Source organism: Camelus ferus, chromosome 30 (assembly GCF_009834535.1).
Source record: "Camelus ferus isolate YT-003-E chromosome 30, BCGSAC_Cfer_1.0, whole genome shotgun sequence".
In the NCBI taxonomy this organism is placed as follows: Eukaryota; Metazoa; Chordata; class Mammalia; order Artiodactyla; family Camelidae; genus Camelus; species Camelus ferus.
Window position 1 is genome coordinate 21,899,997 of NC_045725.1, and position 17,495 is coordinate 21,917,491.

Below are 17,495 nucleotides of genomic sequence, written 5' to 3' on the forward strand. Positions count from 1 at the left end.
CCAAGGGGCTACTCGGGAGCTAGGTGCTGGGAAGGCCAAGGGAAACGGGCGAGGCCAAGTGCCCATCAGTGCCCGGGCCAGTGGGCTGCACAGCCATATGCAGGGAGCTTCAGCCCATCATAATTAAGTTGAACATATGAAAACCAAGCAAGGGAATAACAATTGCATGAGTGGACAACCTTTTTTTTTTGGTTTTGCTTGGTAGCTTCTAACAGTTTCCAGTACTAGCTATTTTTGGTTAATGTGGAAGTTGTGGCCGACCCTAGAGTAGTGGTTAGAAAACTTGCCTTTAAAAGATCCTTTAAAACATCCTTCCCATACCCCACTGTGAGTTAGTGTGCCGAAAAGGGGGAAAAACTGTCACTGATCTTTCAGAGCAGAAGGAAAAGACGTTTCCTGGAAAAAAACTTTCCACTCATCAAGCATGTTTATCTTATCTCATTGATACTGGAAACCAGGAACATCCACGCCTACAGAGCAGGCTCAGAATGAATGAGTTATTTTGCCCTCTGAGAGGTGTGTCAGCCTAGAGGGGCAGAGGGTTCAACTTGTGGCCATACCAGTGCCATGACACGAGGTCTGTCATTTTCCCAGTGGAGTTGTGTTAGGTTATGTGACCTCCAATACTGAGCTGTCATCTTCCAAATTCAAGATTTCTTATAGAAACTTATGGGACCAAACCTTGTAAATTGCTACTGTTCTGAAACTATTGGTTACGTTCTGAGAGGAAGGGGTGAATGTGAACACATGTGGAACAGCTCACTTAGTCTCCTGAGCGTTCTGAGCCTCTCAGGTCACCTCAGCCCTGAGCTGCTTACGAGCTGTTCATCCACGTGGCAAGTGTCTTCCCTGTTGTGGGGTTTCCCTTGCCACTCTGGTTTTCAGGTTGCTCATGCTGCACTTGGCGTGTTCCACTGTGGTTTTACTGAGCCTTAATCCTGTAATTAATTGCCTCTTGTTCAAACTCCCTTGGAGCAGATTAACCTTCACTTTCAGCTCCTGCTCCATTGCTGTTGGATTTCCTTGTTTCAGTCATGATGTGAGAATCGGAACCAAGAAGTTGCAAGGGAGGCGGTTTTGTTTCTATCTGATTTACCCCTCCTTCAGCAGTATTATACTTTAAAGTACCAGAGATGACCGTTGCCCAGCACGTGAATTCTGTGTGTTCCACAGTGATGTTTCCAGTATCCGTTTACCACAGAGCTCGAGATTGACTCGACCCACCTCGCCCCCACACCCCGTCTGCCTCACCTGCCCTTGGGCCATCACCATACCCTGTAAAGCAATCACTTGTTGCAGGCCGACTGTGTGACTGGAATGTCACATACACACATGACTAAGACATGGCCCTCTGCGCAGGGAGCTTTCTGGACCAGTTGCAATAATGGGGACACGTAAGTGAACGAGGGCTGTACTGATAGGTTTCTGCCAACAGGCATGGGGTTTGGAGTTAAGAAGCCTTCTAAAGACTGTTGAGCTGGTCTTTAAGGTTGAGTGAGGGTCAAGTGCAGGCACTGGAGGACCAGGGCATTTCCAGCAGAGGAGAAACTAAACGTGGTCCCCCTTGGCTAAGTGTGTAAGGTGTGTGGAAGATGACCTCTGAGGCAGACGCCAGAGCTGGGCTGAGTGAGTACGTCATAGTCATCTGGACTTTATCTTTGAGGTTAGAAGGAACCAGTTCAGAGTAGGTGATTCCTGTGTGGTTGGCCCAGGCGATTGGATTAATACGTGGCTGCATGAAGAAGATATGGAAAAGAGGAGATGGGAGCTTGCAGCAAATTTCATCCGTGAGGTTGCATCATCACTGGGTGGGGATGGCCAGAGTTGCCTTCATTTACTTTTCTGATACTCAAGCTGGAGCCCAGACTTGGCCATTACTTAGTTAATAGTCATGGAGGAGGAGGAGGAATGTGAGCTCCCCTGGGGAGTGTTGTAGAGTGAAAAGAAGTCAAGGGGAAGCATTGGAGAGCACCAGCATACAACTTTGTATTTCTCTTGTCTGGGCATCCAAGTCTGAGCTCTGTATGAGAGTCTACGCCCTTTTCTCTCCTTAATGCACTGTTTTCTCCTCTCCCTTAGAGCCTTGCTACACCCACTAGCGGTGTCACCTGGGAGCTTCTTGGAAATGCACATCCTCGGCACTTATCTCACACCTCCTTAGTCAGAGTGCATTTCGACAGAACCTCAGGTGGTTGCCACGCACGAGAAAGTGCGGGAAGTCTGGCTGTAGAACATCTCTACTGCTCAAGTAAAGGCAGGGGCTTGTTTCTTCTTTTGCATTCTCTGTAGGACCTGGTTGCCTTTTAAAATTTAAAATTTGCTCAGTATTACAGACTTAGAATCCATAGAGTGTAAATCTAATTAGCCAGTAGTAAGTGATTATCTGCGTAGGATACATAGTCGTCCCCACACATGCCATTTCTCGCGTTCAGGTCGCATGTGTCTGGGGGGTTATGGGTTCATTTATAAGGAGGCACAGCTCCACGCAGGTGTGCTACCTGAACATTAATGGTGAGGTCTCAAACTGCTCTTTAGTATAGATACGGAGTCTTATTCCTATAGAATGGGCAAGTGCATTTGCACGTTCACCATCCTTGGGGTAACATAACACACGTTTCCCCCAATGACCCAGTGAAGGGAGAGATCGCATCTTACTTTCATGGTGATGCATGCTGCATCCACAAGTGGCTGATATTTGATGTAACTGTAATCACTATTGGGTGATGTCTCAATCCATATCAGTAGTGCAAAAATTATATTCACTATCTTGTAATAATCTATAAAGAATCTGGAAAAGAATATGAATACAAATGAATCACTTTGCTGTACACCTGAAACTAACACAGTATTGTAAATCAATAAAAAATACTATACTTCAATTAAAAATTTTTGAGGTTAATTACAATGAGTTTTTCTCAATCATGCGCCTTTATTAAAGGCTATTTAAGCGTTTGGTGTATGTGAAAACTGACATCAGTATTTAGGTTTATATGTCTTTATTTTGAAAGGAAACCTTTCCAGGCTTGGGAAGATGATCAGTGGGCAAAAAGCATGAAACAAGATGCTGAGAACTTGTGCAGTTGGAATAAAAATTTATAATGGCGCATAATGAATTAGTGATACCTTCAAAAAAATATGAACTTCCTTTCCAGGTTATAAATGATTATCAATAGTGTAATCAGAGTGTCTGAAATTAACTGTTATTTTCTCCTGAAGTTAGTCCTCAGACATTAATATTTTTGTGTCCTTTAGATTTGAATGTTTAAGTTCCTCACACAAGAGTGTGTCAATTCCATACGTCATTTGTTAAAAAGATTTTGCTTTCGTTCATCAAAAGAGGCTCATGATGTTAGTTTTGGATATTAGGTAACATTATTGCTGAAAACGAGGTTCACTGTGAAACTTATTTTTTTCCGTTTTCTTCTTTGAGTTTGAGCTTATAACTCAGGACAGTCTAGGAAATGACCACGTGGCTCCCACATTGTAGAAAGATGAAGAAAATGAAGCAAGTTTAAGAAAATGAGATTTACACAGAAAATACATTATGTCTAGTTGATCCTTATCAGGTATATGTTGAGAACTCCACATTTTGGCAACTCAGGCAAGACAGTGTTTCCAAATGTGTGACCCTGGGAAGAAGTTACGCTGTCAGTATGATGAGTAGGAAGTCAAACAATGAAGAAATATTTATTGAGGGTTTGTTCTATGTAGGTTTTGATGGAAAATGCAGACTAGCATAAGGAGTAGATAGTGACTTGCAGCTAGTTTAAGAGTATTAAGATGTACACACTTGAAAAAGGACTAATGATATGGAATGGCATGTGAGTCAGTGGCCTGAACACTCAGGACTGTAGGAATGCGGAGCACAGAGAGGCTGGTTGTTATAGGGCGGTTTGTTCTGGGAAGATGAGGAGGAGGTGCTGGCTGCCTGGAGCCTGGAAGGATCAAGGATTTCCCCAGAAGGAAGGGGAGGAAATTTAAAGCATCACCGATAAGCAAGTATTCACCTGGGGTAAGTGGGCTGACAACTTTGAAGGTAGTAGATTGATGTATTGGTGGAATCAGATTTGGCTGTTACTGATGAGAGGATTTAACTGGATTCTGTATTTATTGCCTAATTAAGAAATTCTTAAGCATAGGGCAAAAGTAAAACAAGGATCCTGTGTTGTGGTTAAGTATACTAGAGGTCTGATCTCCAGAGTTATTTATGGGAAAGGTGCATTTTATTCTACATCAGTTGTCTTAAGCTGTCCTTTGTGCTCTTACCCCATGATTATTGAGCACGTCCTTCTTTAGGGTCTCAGGGACAGGGAGAAACATATATCCATAAAGTCATCTAGCAGCATAAACTGTCACACCCTTACAAGGTGGGGGTGGGGTGGATACACACAGTACCTACTGTGATTACAGACCCTGCCCTAGGCTCTCCTTAGAAGTCCTCTGCTAGCCAGTCTCATCCAACACAGTAACTTACGGGAGGATTTTAAAATATCTGAACACAAGGAAGAATCTCCTGTGTGCAGCCAGCTTTGAAGATGTGGTAAGGGAGTCTGGTGTCCACACTGGTGAGGAGATCAATCAAGGTTTTTAATACTGACGGAGGCTTCATTTCTTCTATAAAATCCCTTCTTGACAACACATGGGTCCTGGAGGTCCAAATGTGAGCATCTATTTATCTGCATAACTAGAAAAAAAAATGTACTCTCGGGTGCTCATCTTCCTACCGTTGGGGTGGGGCATTGTCATAACCCAGCCCTCTTTTTCTCAGTTACAGTCTTTTCTTCCTGTATAATGCTGAGAAACATCCTTGTCTTGGCCTCTCTTACAGTCCTATTTTAGAACACCATGTGGTGGTAGAGTACAGAACTCATCCGGTGTGTGTGTGTGTGTACGTGCGTGTGTGTGTGTATGTGCGTGTGTGTGTGTTTTATAGCCTTGAAAATAAAACTGTAAATATTTGCCAATTACTTTGTAGCTGAGGGGCTGTTTTTGTTTCCCTGAGCAATTCTAATTCTAGGATTTCACGGGCAGTTCTTTGTGCTTTTGAGGGCAGTCTGAGTGTGACGGGCAGAATGGCATCAGTAGTAAACATGTTTTAGGTGTTGTTTGCAGTGCAGTACCACTCCAGAATCCCATGCAGTTTGAAAATCCAAAAAGCCTGGAAGCAAAACATTTTTGTAGGTTTGTGGGAAACTCACTTGCTGGCAAAACCTGACCTGAATGGACCTGAGGGTATTTCTGGTTTTACGTAGAACACTTAACATAAATATTTGTCCATGTTGGTCGTGTGGGTCTGGCCCCAAGCCCCTACTGGGAATGTTATGCAGCAACTGGAGTAGTCAGGACCATCAAAAGTGAGAAAAAAGTCAGAGTTCTGTAACACATTTGGCCTCGAGGGTTTCCAAAAAAGGATGACTTCAGTTTCCTACAGTGGCTTGCCTAGGAGAAAGACAGACTCTTGCAGTGAAAACTGGACTGGGATGGGGTTTGCATTTGGCACCACTACCACGCCCATCCCTGGGACGCCTAGAATGTTCCTTCATACGTTAAAGGAAGGATTGTACAGAAAGAGTTCAGAACAAAACTCAGCGTGTAATAAACATTAAGGTAGAAAGATTGATACTGATGTGCATAGGAGCTGTTTACCTGTTTCCTTAACTGCCCTTGGCTTCCGTCTTCTCTCCACTGCTTGTCCTGTCTGCCCAGGAAAACTGGCCCTGCGAGGCTGCTCTCTGCATCGTTGTTTGCTCCTCTGCACGGCGAGAACTTTGCCCTGCGTGCCAGGCGCTGGGGGTCTCAGCAGTGTCAGTCTCTGATATCGAGGGGTGCTGAGAACTTGCACGAACCTGTCTTTAGTCCTCGCACCCAGAGCTTGCAGGGACAGCAGACATAAAACACTAGCTGTGCTCTGGGAACCAACTTCTACAGTTAATTGAAGTATCTTTTTCTCCCCGTTTAGTTAATGAAGGCTGAGTTCCCTGAGTAATTCTCTACGTTAGAATTTGGCCTCTTTTCTAGTTCCACATAGCTCAGTGTTGACTCCACTTTGGCATCAAGTTCAAGGTTCCTCTGCTTGACCAGTGTTACTGCTTTTGGGGCACAGGTGAGATGAGCTGAGGAACAGACTTCAGTTAGAACGATGACTTTGGAAGTCTGTTCCCGTCCTGGTGATTTCCACGTGGTTCTGTTGTCTGTGTGCCTATTTTTTTAGGCTCCTGACTTTATAAATTAGGGAATGGAGAGAACTAGTTGTTTTTTTTTTTTTTAATAAAATAAGCAATTATGAATGTTTCTTTGCAAGAAGTTTGAATTGGCTTGACTTTTCTATTCTAACCATGAAGGGTTTAGATGAGCAGGTATCAGTGTCCACCAGACTCATGTCAGGGCAGACAGACTGGCGAGGTAATCACATCTCAGAATTTGTCTCCTTGCCTTATTTCCCTTAGAACTGAGTTCCTGACAGGCTCTTAGAATTACAGGGTACTTGCAACTGTCCTCTTATTGGATGATAACAGTTTTTAAAAATAGTCAAGAACTTGCCTTTACTCAGCTCCACCTGCCTCTTCATTGAAATAAAACAAAAAGTGATGGTGACTGTAAATTGTAATTACGGGTGGGGCCTTGTACGTTGCCCTTCCTCTGACCCCAGTGAACAAGGGCAGTGTCAAGTGGCCAAGGAAAGGGCAGGCGGGGCAGAATCCTTGGCATCCAGTAGAGACGAAGCCGTACCCAGCTGCCATCCTCTCAGAAGTGGTGGGATGGGTAGTGGGAATGGAAATGCTGAGTTGAATGAGCTCCTCGTGCTGGATCCTGGAGAAACAAAGGAAAAGATGGAGTCTCAGTGGTTCCCATAGCGGGGTGCCCAGATGAGCAGATTGTTTGAAATTCATATTATCAGGTTCAACCTCAGATCTGAATCGGAATCTCTGGGGAAACTCCAGGAGTGGGATTGCTGGATCATGTGGCAACTCTATTTTTAGTATTTTTAAGGAACCTCCATACTGTTTTCCGTAGTGGCTACGCCAATTTACATTCCCACCAACAGTGTAGGAGGGCTCCCCTTTCTCCACACTCTGTCCAGCATTTGTTACTTGTAGACTTTTTCATCATGGCCATCCTGACTGGTGTGAGGTGGTACCTCATTGCAGTTTTGATTTGCATTTCTCTAATAATTAGGGATGTTGAGCATCTTTTCATATGCCTTTTGGCCATCTATATGTCTTTGGAGAAATGTCTGGATCTTCTAAGTCTTCTACCCATTTTTTTGATTGGGTTTTGTTGTTGTTGTTATTGAGTTGTATGAGCTGTTTGTCCATATTGGAAATTAAGCCCTTGTCAGTCACATAGTTGGCAAATATTTTCTCCCAGTCGGTAGGTTGTCTTTTCATCTTGTTTATGGTTTCCTTTGTGTGCTAAAGCTGGGATCCATAGAACTTCTGAGACTCAAATCTATTGTTAACCAGCCCAGGATTCTCTTGTTAGCAGAGGCCTGAAGGAAAATACTGGACAAGGATGAGGCTTTTTCTGTGATCGTTAAATGGGCCAGCCACGTGTAGTGAACTCTTCCCTGATAGTCATTCATGCGTCTGTCATTAACACATTCCCCCATCTGTAGAGTTTCTGCCTGAACTACCTCTTGGAATTCCTGTCTGTTTTACTTCTTTGGAGTTCTAGAAGGTTATTACCCTTGTGCTAAATAGTTTACATAAACATTTTCAGCAGATAATACTTCTATAGGCAGGAGTTAATTCTGTGGAGCATTTGGTAAGTGAATATGGAAGTACATTAGGGATAACTCGGGTTATGTTAATTATTTCAGTTATGTAAGTAGGATATTACTTAAATATTTAAGGTCAATGAAAGCTGATAATGAAACAGAATTTAACTGTTTGGTAAATTTAAAAGTATGTATATATTATTCTAAATATATATTGTCCTGTAGCTATATTTCCCATTAGACATTCTTCTGGGACAATTTTTAAATGAATTAAACACACACAGATAGTTTATTGACAAAGACCGAATGCTCTTTTAAATAGCAATAGTAGGACTTGTGTGTGTGTTTAAAAATGCCCGTTTTACAGATTAAAATTTCTGTTTATGGAACCATGTTTGTGGTATTGTGATGGGAAGTTGTGGGGAAATGATTCATTACATAGACTTCTGTTCAGCCAGAGCTTTTAAGGAATATTTAAAGTTTATACAAAGTGAATTTGAGCTCTACATGTTTTTGCTGTGAGTGTCTACATATTCCTATGGGTATACCAGAGTCCTTCAGTTAGGAATCTTTTGGATTTGGGTTGTAACCTACTGCTTTATGGGGAATAGTCCTGCGGAGATAGTAAGCATGATCATGCAAGTAAGGGTTGAAAACAATGATTAAAAGTACCTCTGACCTATCAATATGGCAATTTGAAATTGCTGACTTATGTAATGATAGTATTTGGTATAATGGTCTCATTTGACTAAAGATTTCCATACTGTCCATAATGTTTATCGCACATTAGGAGACAGTCCTACTGCACTACACGAGGGATGATCCACTGTAGTTTTAACTTCCTTGGACCATCTCTAATCTGGGAAATCCACATTTTTTAAAACCTCTTCCTGGATTATTTTTGGGATGGCCACTTACATTAGGCAGTAAGCCCCTTGTAGACTTTGCAGACACTCTCAGGTTGTTGAACACCCCTTGTATGTGTGTGCCTGTGGTTTGGGGAGGATGAGCATGTGCTGATGTCTTCCTGGACTAGACTTTCAGAAGATACGCTTTTGTGCCGAATCTCCTCTAATCAATTTGGAAAAATGGTAATTTCTCTAAACAACTGCATGATTTGAATTGCTCCCCCTCCCCACCCTTGCCACCAAATATACGTGGTGGGGGGAGCAATTCTTGAGGCTTTTGGCAGAGTGGATTTTTAGACCCCCCTAAAGGGATGGTGCTAAGTGTTGACATGGTAATTAACCGCCACTTCACTGGCATGGGCCCCACGAATTGACGCTGTTACAATGGCGATGAAGCACATTTCCTATCGGGATATTTAACAGAGTTTCTAAGAAAGGGCATTCCCTTTTACTCCTCTTAAAGTGTTTGTATGCCTTTCTTTAAAGGCTCTTTGAGGTGTCTTTACCCTGTTACTTAAAAAGGAAAGTAGTTGTTAAATTAGAGATTGATGTTAAAGTTGTGAGTGTCTCTTCCTCCTCCCTACTTTATTGGCACACATAGTATGTTTAACTTCAGTTTTCTACTTGCTGCCATTTGTTTGGGACCATTTCCAGTGGGAGCCCACTTCAGGGGCTGGCCATGAGGACTAGCCTTATCACCTTCCAGTCTCGACATCCTACCCCAAACAGTGACCACTTGTATCATTTGGAGTATATAGAGAAATGAAAGAAATAAAAAAAAAATCACTCATGGTCTCATTAATGCAGTGATAAACAATATTTATAGTTTGGTATATTCATAATTGGGTAAGTTTGCTTTTATATTGTATTAATTATAATTTTTTAAACTTTCTTTTTAAACAAAACACATCAAGTTCTTCATGAATACCATTTTCATGGCTACATAGCATTTCATGTGTGCACCTGTGTACCAGGACATCATCTTTCCCTCAGGCATGAAACGGGAATTACTGACCCCCTCCTTACCAGGATTATCCTTAGGATTAGAGAGAGTGTATACGTGAGGCACCAAACACAACACTGGGTTCTCAGAAAGTGCTTCATAAATAATACTAGAAGTTACTGTTTCTGTTCATAAGATTTTCCCAGCATTTCAGATCATCTTAGAATAGTCATAAAAAGTTGAGCTTTTTTGAGTTCTTAATATAAACAGCCAACTTTCATAAATGCAGCATCCGCATTGCGTACATTCAGTCTTGTCTGACTTTGGTCTCTCTGGAGGAGTAGACAGCTTCTTTGAGGGGCGCATCTGTATCTGTTTACCTCTGTCCCGCCGCCTCCGCCTCCTCCTTTGGCCTCCCCCTTTGGTGCCCACCACAGTCTTTTTGCACGTGGTGGACCCTCACTGACAACTTGAGGAATTTAAATCAATTACTGGACAGTTTCTGAAAAGGGAGCAGTTTTTTTCCCCGTTCCCTTATGGCCTCGTGAGTTGCCATCTCTCTTGGCTCTGTGAAACTATTACTAGCATAAAAGAAAAGTGTTTTCTTAGAAATCTGTGGTGACTGACTGCATGTGCATGAGGAAATCACAGAAGGAAAATGTTGGAGAGAAAGACACGCCACAACTGCCATTTTCTTTGATGGCTGTGTGGACTTTTTAGTAACCTAGAGGTGAAACTTTGTCTGTTAGTGACTTCCACTGAATGGTATTTATACTACTGGAAGAAAACATTGGTTTTAATCAAAATTGGATCTTAAAAAAATAAATAAAACAAAACCTCTTAGCTTAAATATTTTCATGGGCTGCTGCAGATGTGCATAGCTAGAACTGTGTGTGTATGTGTTAGAGTAAAGAGACGCCCATGCAGTGCCTCCCCTGCCCCCCACCCCTGCCTCCATCTCCCTAGGGCCCTTGTGATCCAAAGTTGGGACCCTTGAGTGACTGGTTATAGATGGCAGGGGGCAAGGAGAGACTCAGTCCTGACTAGCGACTTTAAGACTTGGGTAGTCGGGCAGGTGTTAGGATGAGAGTAAAGTACTAGCTGCTCCAAACAGCAAAATCAATGACTGGAGAATCCCAAAGTGTATTTTCCCGGCAGCTCCACAGAATATGGCAAAGCTGTAACGCTTTAATGCTCTTCACCTGCCTGGGACAAAGGTGAAAATGCGTGTCTGTGATGGAACCACTGCTCTCTCTGTGTTTGTTGAAAGATCTTACGTATTTAAGAGCAACTCACTGTCAGTGTTGGTGACAAGTGATGTATTTCAAAGTGAACTTCATGCCTTTTCAGTAAATCTCGAGGGCTGGAATGAATGTGCATATTTCTTGCAAAAATCTTCAGTAGTCATCCATTTAAGGTAATTTTCTGGGTAGGAAAAAAAGGTTAAAGCCCATGTGAGTTTGTTATTGAGGTGCAGACCAGCCATGAAATTGCAGGGTTCAGTGCCTCATGCAAGAGTGCATTATGATTGTAGCATATGTGCGTTATTTTCATAATTTTTGTACTTGTAAAAGTATTACTTGATCACAGTAGAAAATTTAGGGAAAAAACCACAAAGAAGAAAATAAACATAATTCATGAAAGTTATCATCTAGAGAGAACGACTGTTAACTATAGTTATGTTTTTCTCAATTACTTTCATGTATTTATAGAATTAGGCACATGTTTTTTAGATCCTGCTTATTCCTTAATGTTAAACCATGATTATTTCCTCTCATTTAAAAATATCCTTTGAAAAGATGATTTTAATGGTTTATAATATTCTAGCACATGATTATACCATAATTTATTTAACCACTTCTCTCTTGGACTAGAAGATTGCTTTTAATTTTTTCTTATATATGATGCTGTGATGAGTATCTTTTGCAGATAAATATTTGCCTGCATCTCTGATTATTTCTGTGGAATTAATCCTTAGAAATAGATTTGTTGAATTAAAGGCATGAGTTTTTTTAGTGCTTTGATGCCTCCTGCCATATTGCTTTCCAGAAAACTTGTGATAACTTCTTTCCAGTAGTAAAGTGTTAAAATGTCTGTCTCTCTTGAGAAAGTGTTAATTCTTTTGCATCTGTGACCACTTGTTAGATGAAAACTCAAGTTTTTATATTATCACACATATTTATGTGTTTTATTCTCTCACACTCTCTATGTAATTTTTTCCTTGTTGTTTTATAAGTGTTTTGTGGTATTTATTACGGATCAGTAATTTATGTCACAGTGACTGTGATGGTAAAATGGAAAAGGAGGAGGGAACCTTCAACAAAACAAGTTTTCCAATGAAATGGTCTCTGGGTTAGCTAAATTGCAGTGTGTCATACCTCAGGTAGTCAAAACAAATTCGATCTCCAGTGCTCTGCTAATAAGGAACAGAGACATGATCCTTTTACAGCAGCACGTTAAGCAATTCCGTTTGATGGGAAAGAATGATTGCTTCCTTCAGGTGATAGAGTAGTGCTCCCTCAGGCAGCACTGTTGAAAGATGAAGACCTTTTCTCCCTGTTCTTCTGATATCCAGGTCTCTTGGAATGACCAGTTTATAGCTGGTGGACAAGGCGGTGCCGTTCCAGCCTGACTGCAGTCTGAACAACATCCAGATTGAGCACTTTTCCCGGTGGATGTGTCTCTGCCCTCCTCCTTCCCCTCCCTGCCCTGCCTCCTTTAAAATAGTACATAGATGTCATCAAAGACTAGTCTGATAAAAATGAGCACATAATCGGTGCAAAAGGACTGCCCTTTACTCATTCTTGTTTGTCACAGATCACTTGGGTGAGTCAGTTGGACATGGTCAGACACCATCCCCTTCATTAGTGATGTGTCAGGAGTAACTGTCCTTGTTCGGTGTGTCCTAGGAGGCTGAGCAACGGGAAAAACCAGAAAGTCTTATTTCCACCTCTCTATGAGAAATGACCTCATTCTTGAAACCTGGTTGAGGTCAGTGCTGGCCCATGGTCCTGCTGTCTTTCTATTAGAAATGGTGGGAGCAGAGGCTCAGAGAAAGGAAACAGAATTTTTAGCACTGGGCTCCATGTTAAGAATGAACAAAACAACAGTTATATAAAATAGATCTTCTCTGAGAAGTTTTGCAAATCAGAATGGATTTTTGGCCTAGATTTCTTGATGACTTCCTGTGAGAAAGCAGGTCCTTGTGGATTTTTTCTAACTGGGTGTCTTGGCATCTGTTAGTCTCCTGAAGATTCCATTCCAGTTGACAGGATCTGTCTTGTAGCCATTGCTTTCATGCAGGAGTTTCTGGTGTGGCTCATATGTCCAAAATAAGGTGACATCTCCATTCTCTCTTTTTCCCCTCAGAAGTAATCTTTTGTATACGGATGAGGTGTCTTGTTTCTGAGTGAATCGCTCCAATCTCCCATCCAGGTAGTTTTTTCCTTCCAGACCTTACATACTCATTGGAAAATACAGAGGAACCTAAGATTCCTTCATGACGCATTTTGTAGTTTGCCCAGCTGCCCAGCTGCCCAGCTGCCCACCCTAGACATGTGGATTTGGAGGCCAGGTCTGACTTTCCCTCTCCTAGTTTAAGTGAAACGAAATCATCAGGATTCTCCAGTAACAGACCATGAGCATTTGATTGGCCCATGCAGACTTAAGTACAAATGGGTCATCGTGGACACAGAGCAAAAGATTCCACAGCACACTCTCATGTGATGGCCTAATTCGTCAAGAGAGCCCAGTGAAAGGACTCTGGTTATAAAGGCAAGGTCTTAAGCGGTGCCTGGGAATTCGTACTTGTCTCAGAGTGGTGAGGGCTGCCTTGTCAGTGGGTGCCTCCTGCTCTTCTGTGGGCCACGTTGCTGGTCCAGTGAGGTACTGAAGCCACAGCACTGTTGTGTAGTTTGGGCCTCTGCACACAGTCATCCAGGCCTAATAGTTAGCGATGGGCACGACCTTCTCTCTCCTGACCCCCTCGCCGCGTTCAGCTGTCCCCCAGTTCTTGTGAGTACATCTTGTGAGCACTGGTCCTTTCTTTTTGACCCTCACTACCTTTGGGTTTGGACCTTTCTCTTTGGTGCAGAAGCCTTCCAGCTGGTCTCCCTGCCTGCTGTTTCATTCCCTTGTAATGAGTCTGATCCTGAATCTTCTTTATTTCCACAACCCCGTGATGGTGATGACGACGATGGTGGCAGTGGCTAACATTTATTGAGTGCTTACTGTATGTCAGGCACTATTGTCATTTTCATCTTACTAACAGCCTCCTTACAAAAGGAAAGTACTGCTATTGTCCCCAACATACAGGTGGTGAAACTCAAGCACCAAGAAGCTATATGAGTTTCCCAAAGTCATACAGCTACAAATAGTGGGAGCCAAGACTGAGCCCCAGTGGTGATGGCCAGCTGCTTAGTTGCATGCTAGGTTCCTTATGATTTGAGCCGGGGGCCTCTCTCCAGCTGCCTCTTCTCTTGGAACCTTCTAGAGTTGATCTGTGCCAGTGTTAATGTTCATAACTCCAGCTCCCAGCTGTCACCGGACCTTTGCTCAGGCTCTTCCCTCTGTCTTCCCTCTGTCCATTCAAGTGTCTTGGTCCTCCCCTGTCTCAGCCTTACATAATGGCAGAGATGCCCAGATGGACCAGTGCATGGACATCACCTGGGATACTTGACAGATGCAGATCCCCAGGTCCCAAGCCTGGAGATTGTGATCTAGTAGGTCTGAGGTAGGGCCAGGCACCCGATTACAGGTGACACTGGTGTGCACAAGGTCAGGAACCACTGCTGTGGAATGTTGGGTCCCAGGGTACTTGACACACTCAGTCACAATCATTGCTTTACTTCTGTGCCCCATTCAAATGGGGCAGGGACAGTGTCTTTTATTTCTGATGCTCTTGTCCTTGCCTGGAATATAGCAGGCACTCAGTTCATACTAGGATGGTGTTTGAATCCATTATCAGTTTGTTTCCTTTTAAAGGCTGAAAAGAAAGAATGTTAATACCTAAACAGCTTCACTACGCAGAGAAAACGAAAGATTTACAAAACAGAATTTCTCTTCGAAACCACAAAGCACTGAGCTTCTTAGTAATGTTACTGCCAGCCCTGAGTGGTACTGCACACCAACCACCAGGACAGTAACTGGTTGCCAAGATAAGATTACCAGTTTGATCATCTCCACCCAGACCCCGCGGGGGCAGGAGTAATGAAGGAGCATGGAATACTTGGTGTGCTGTGGTTGGCCACACCCCCCCCCCCAGCCCCGTTTATACTGTGAGGTAATCGGTGTCAAGTCAGATCAGCATTCACAGCAGAAATAGGGGGCTCGGGAGGAGCCACAGAGAACCAAAAAAGTAAGAGAGGAAAGAATAGAGATCACAGTTATAACGGCTGTTTCTTGGCCAGTCTTTCACGTAGACACCCTTGGCTCTTATCTCTGCTTGGATGAGCACTCAGGACAGGCCCAGACCCGCCGGCCTTGTCACAGCTGGGAGACACTGTCCAAGACTCAGAGACCCCACCCTCCACCCCCAACTGCATGTGTCACTTACTGTGAACTATTCAGGGGCTATAAACTGAGGTAAATAAATGATTAGAAGAAGAATGTGGATGTTCCATTAAAGCGAGTGCCTGGCTCTTTATTGCAGTTACATAATAGGCAGCAATCAGGATAGCCAAGGGCCATGAAAACAAGAGATGGCAGTCAGCAGAGTTTATTGTGTTCTCTGTAACGTGGGATCATATGTGTGTGTGTGTGTGCGCGCGCGCACCCTCCACAGCATCCTGGGAGCCTGTTCTTGAGATAACAGAGATATCAGGCTGTGAGCTTTTTTTAGCAATGGCTTGGTGGCTGGAAATAGAAAATGGGTTTCGATAGCTAAAAAATTACCCTTTTCAAATAACTCATCTAGAACAATGGTTCCGAGAGCATGATTCCTGGATCAAGAGCATCAGCCTCACTGGGCATTTGTTCGAGATGCCAATTCTGCCATCCCAGCCCAGACCTATGAGATCTTTGGGGGTCTTCGGGGTTGGGGCCCAGCAATCTGTGTTTTGACTTCCCTCGTCCTCAGGCAGTTGTGATAAGCTAACGTCCGAGAACCACCGACCTGGAAATATACTGATTCATCACCCAGACCGTGGCTGTAATTAGGAAGGTCCTCCTGGGGTCTTTAGATTAGGTTGTAGCTCTTGATTCTTCTTCATTTTGAGGCTGAGCGTGTCCAGACAAGGAGACTTGGGTGTATTCTTTAATGAAATAGCGCCTGTAGCTTAAGGATAAGAAATCAGGGATTAATTAACACCTTCTTCTAAACCAGAATGTTAAAAGTACTTACTCATAATAAGAGTATTTACCCGTAATAGAATGTAACTGAGAAAATTCTGTTCCTGTTTTTTTTAAGGAGATGTGTTGTAGTTTCCATTAAGATGCATTTATGATTAATGAAGTGCTACATATATGCACCAACAGTATTTTTCAATGGCTTGTGATTTGTTTTTTGGATATCGAGTGTAGTCCTGTTACTACTAAGCTTTTCGTTTTATCACACGTTTCTCTTTCCTTAAGGGATTTCATGGCATGTTTATTGAGCTATCAATTAAAAACCAATATAGTCTTAAGAATTTTATGATACTCTGTGTAATCTTTAGAAATATCCTGAACATTGCAAAATAAGGGTTAATAGTCATGTTGTATTTAACTACAAAAGGATGGTTCTCAAATTGGCTAGAAATAACTCATCTACTTCAGATAATCAGATAAATGAAAATTTGGGGATTGAATACCTGAGAGCCCTTTCTATGATTTTAAGGATCTCAAGTAATTAGGAGAAACAGAAGAACCTGGATCCCAGATTCTTATAACTAGATTTGAGCTACCCCAGTAGCTTAGCAATACTAGACCCTGTGATGAGTGGATTTACCAAGTTCTTAGTAGATAATCCACAGTAAGTAATCCATTCAGTACACTTCTTGCTAAATTAAAGTTAACAGTTTTCCAGGGAAATGATGGGGACTCTGGAACTTGAAGTCAGGAAACCTGAAATTTAATCAGAATTTTACTGAAATCTGTAACTTTGGATAGCTCTCTGTTGACTTCCTGGGCTTTAATTTTTTGTTTTTGAGTTTTTGTTTTTATCTATAAGATGATATGTGTTGGTTTAGATGAACAATGCCTGCTTTAGCTCCACTAAAAGAAAAAAATTTTTTTACCTAGAAAGTGGAAATCAGAATAGAAATAAGATGCAAACTAAATTTTCTAGCTAGATTTTGCTGGTCTGAACAAATTTTGTATGCCTTTTAATAAATTTTATTGTTTAATCTTCCAGAATCTGTGCTTAGAAAAAACTATGGCAGATTAATTCTTTTGAATTAATAGGGAAGATGATCTTTAAAGACAGAATATGAATTTCATGTTAGGTTTGCTTTTAAATAAACATCATTTGTTCTTGTTGATAAAAACTTTTCTCAGTATGTTTTCCTAGAAAGCATGTTGAAAATATTACTGCTTAAGTTTGTGAAATTTACTAAAGCAGGGTCATTAACTGATATTTTTGTATTTGCATTTAGGTTTTGACAACTTTCTTTTTTGTATTTGTAAAATGAAAAGTGTGATCCTGTTTTTTCTTACAGTGATCCATACGTGAAACTTTCACTGTACGTGGCAGATGAGAATAGAGAACTTGCTTTGGTGCAGACAAAAACAATTAAAAAGGTAAGTGTCCATCCTTAATTAAACTCCATTTAAGTCATAATTTAATGTGATTAAATTATGTGTTTGGGCTCATGTAGAAGTTTATATTTTAATTTTAAGGTGGCAATATTTTTAATTTAAGCACCTATCAGAATTAAATCTAAAAATTCAACAGAGACCAAACTTTTCAGTGTTAACCTAAGATAATGGGTTTTGGCTTTTAGTTAAATGA

At 41.9% G+C, this 17,495-nt stretch overlaps 1 protein-coding gene across 8 annotated transcripts in view; it reads left to right on the plus strand.

Annotated features, from left to right (window-relative positions):
- The window catches only part of NEDD4L (NEDD4 like E3 ubiquitin protein ligase), a 299,160-nt gene that overhangs the window by 145,014 nt on the left and 136,651 nt on the right, over window positions 1-17,495 (plus strand). For all 8 annotated transcript variants that reach the window (XM_032470627.1, XM_032470629.1, XM_032470630.1 and 5 more), the window contains one exon: window positions 17,203-17,284. In XM_032470627.1, coding sequence (XP_032326518.1) covers window positions 17,203-17,284 — 82 coding nt within the window. The remainder of the gene's footprint in view (window positions 1-17,202; window positions 17,285-17,495) is intronic.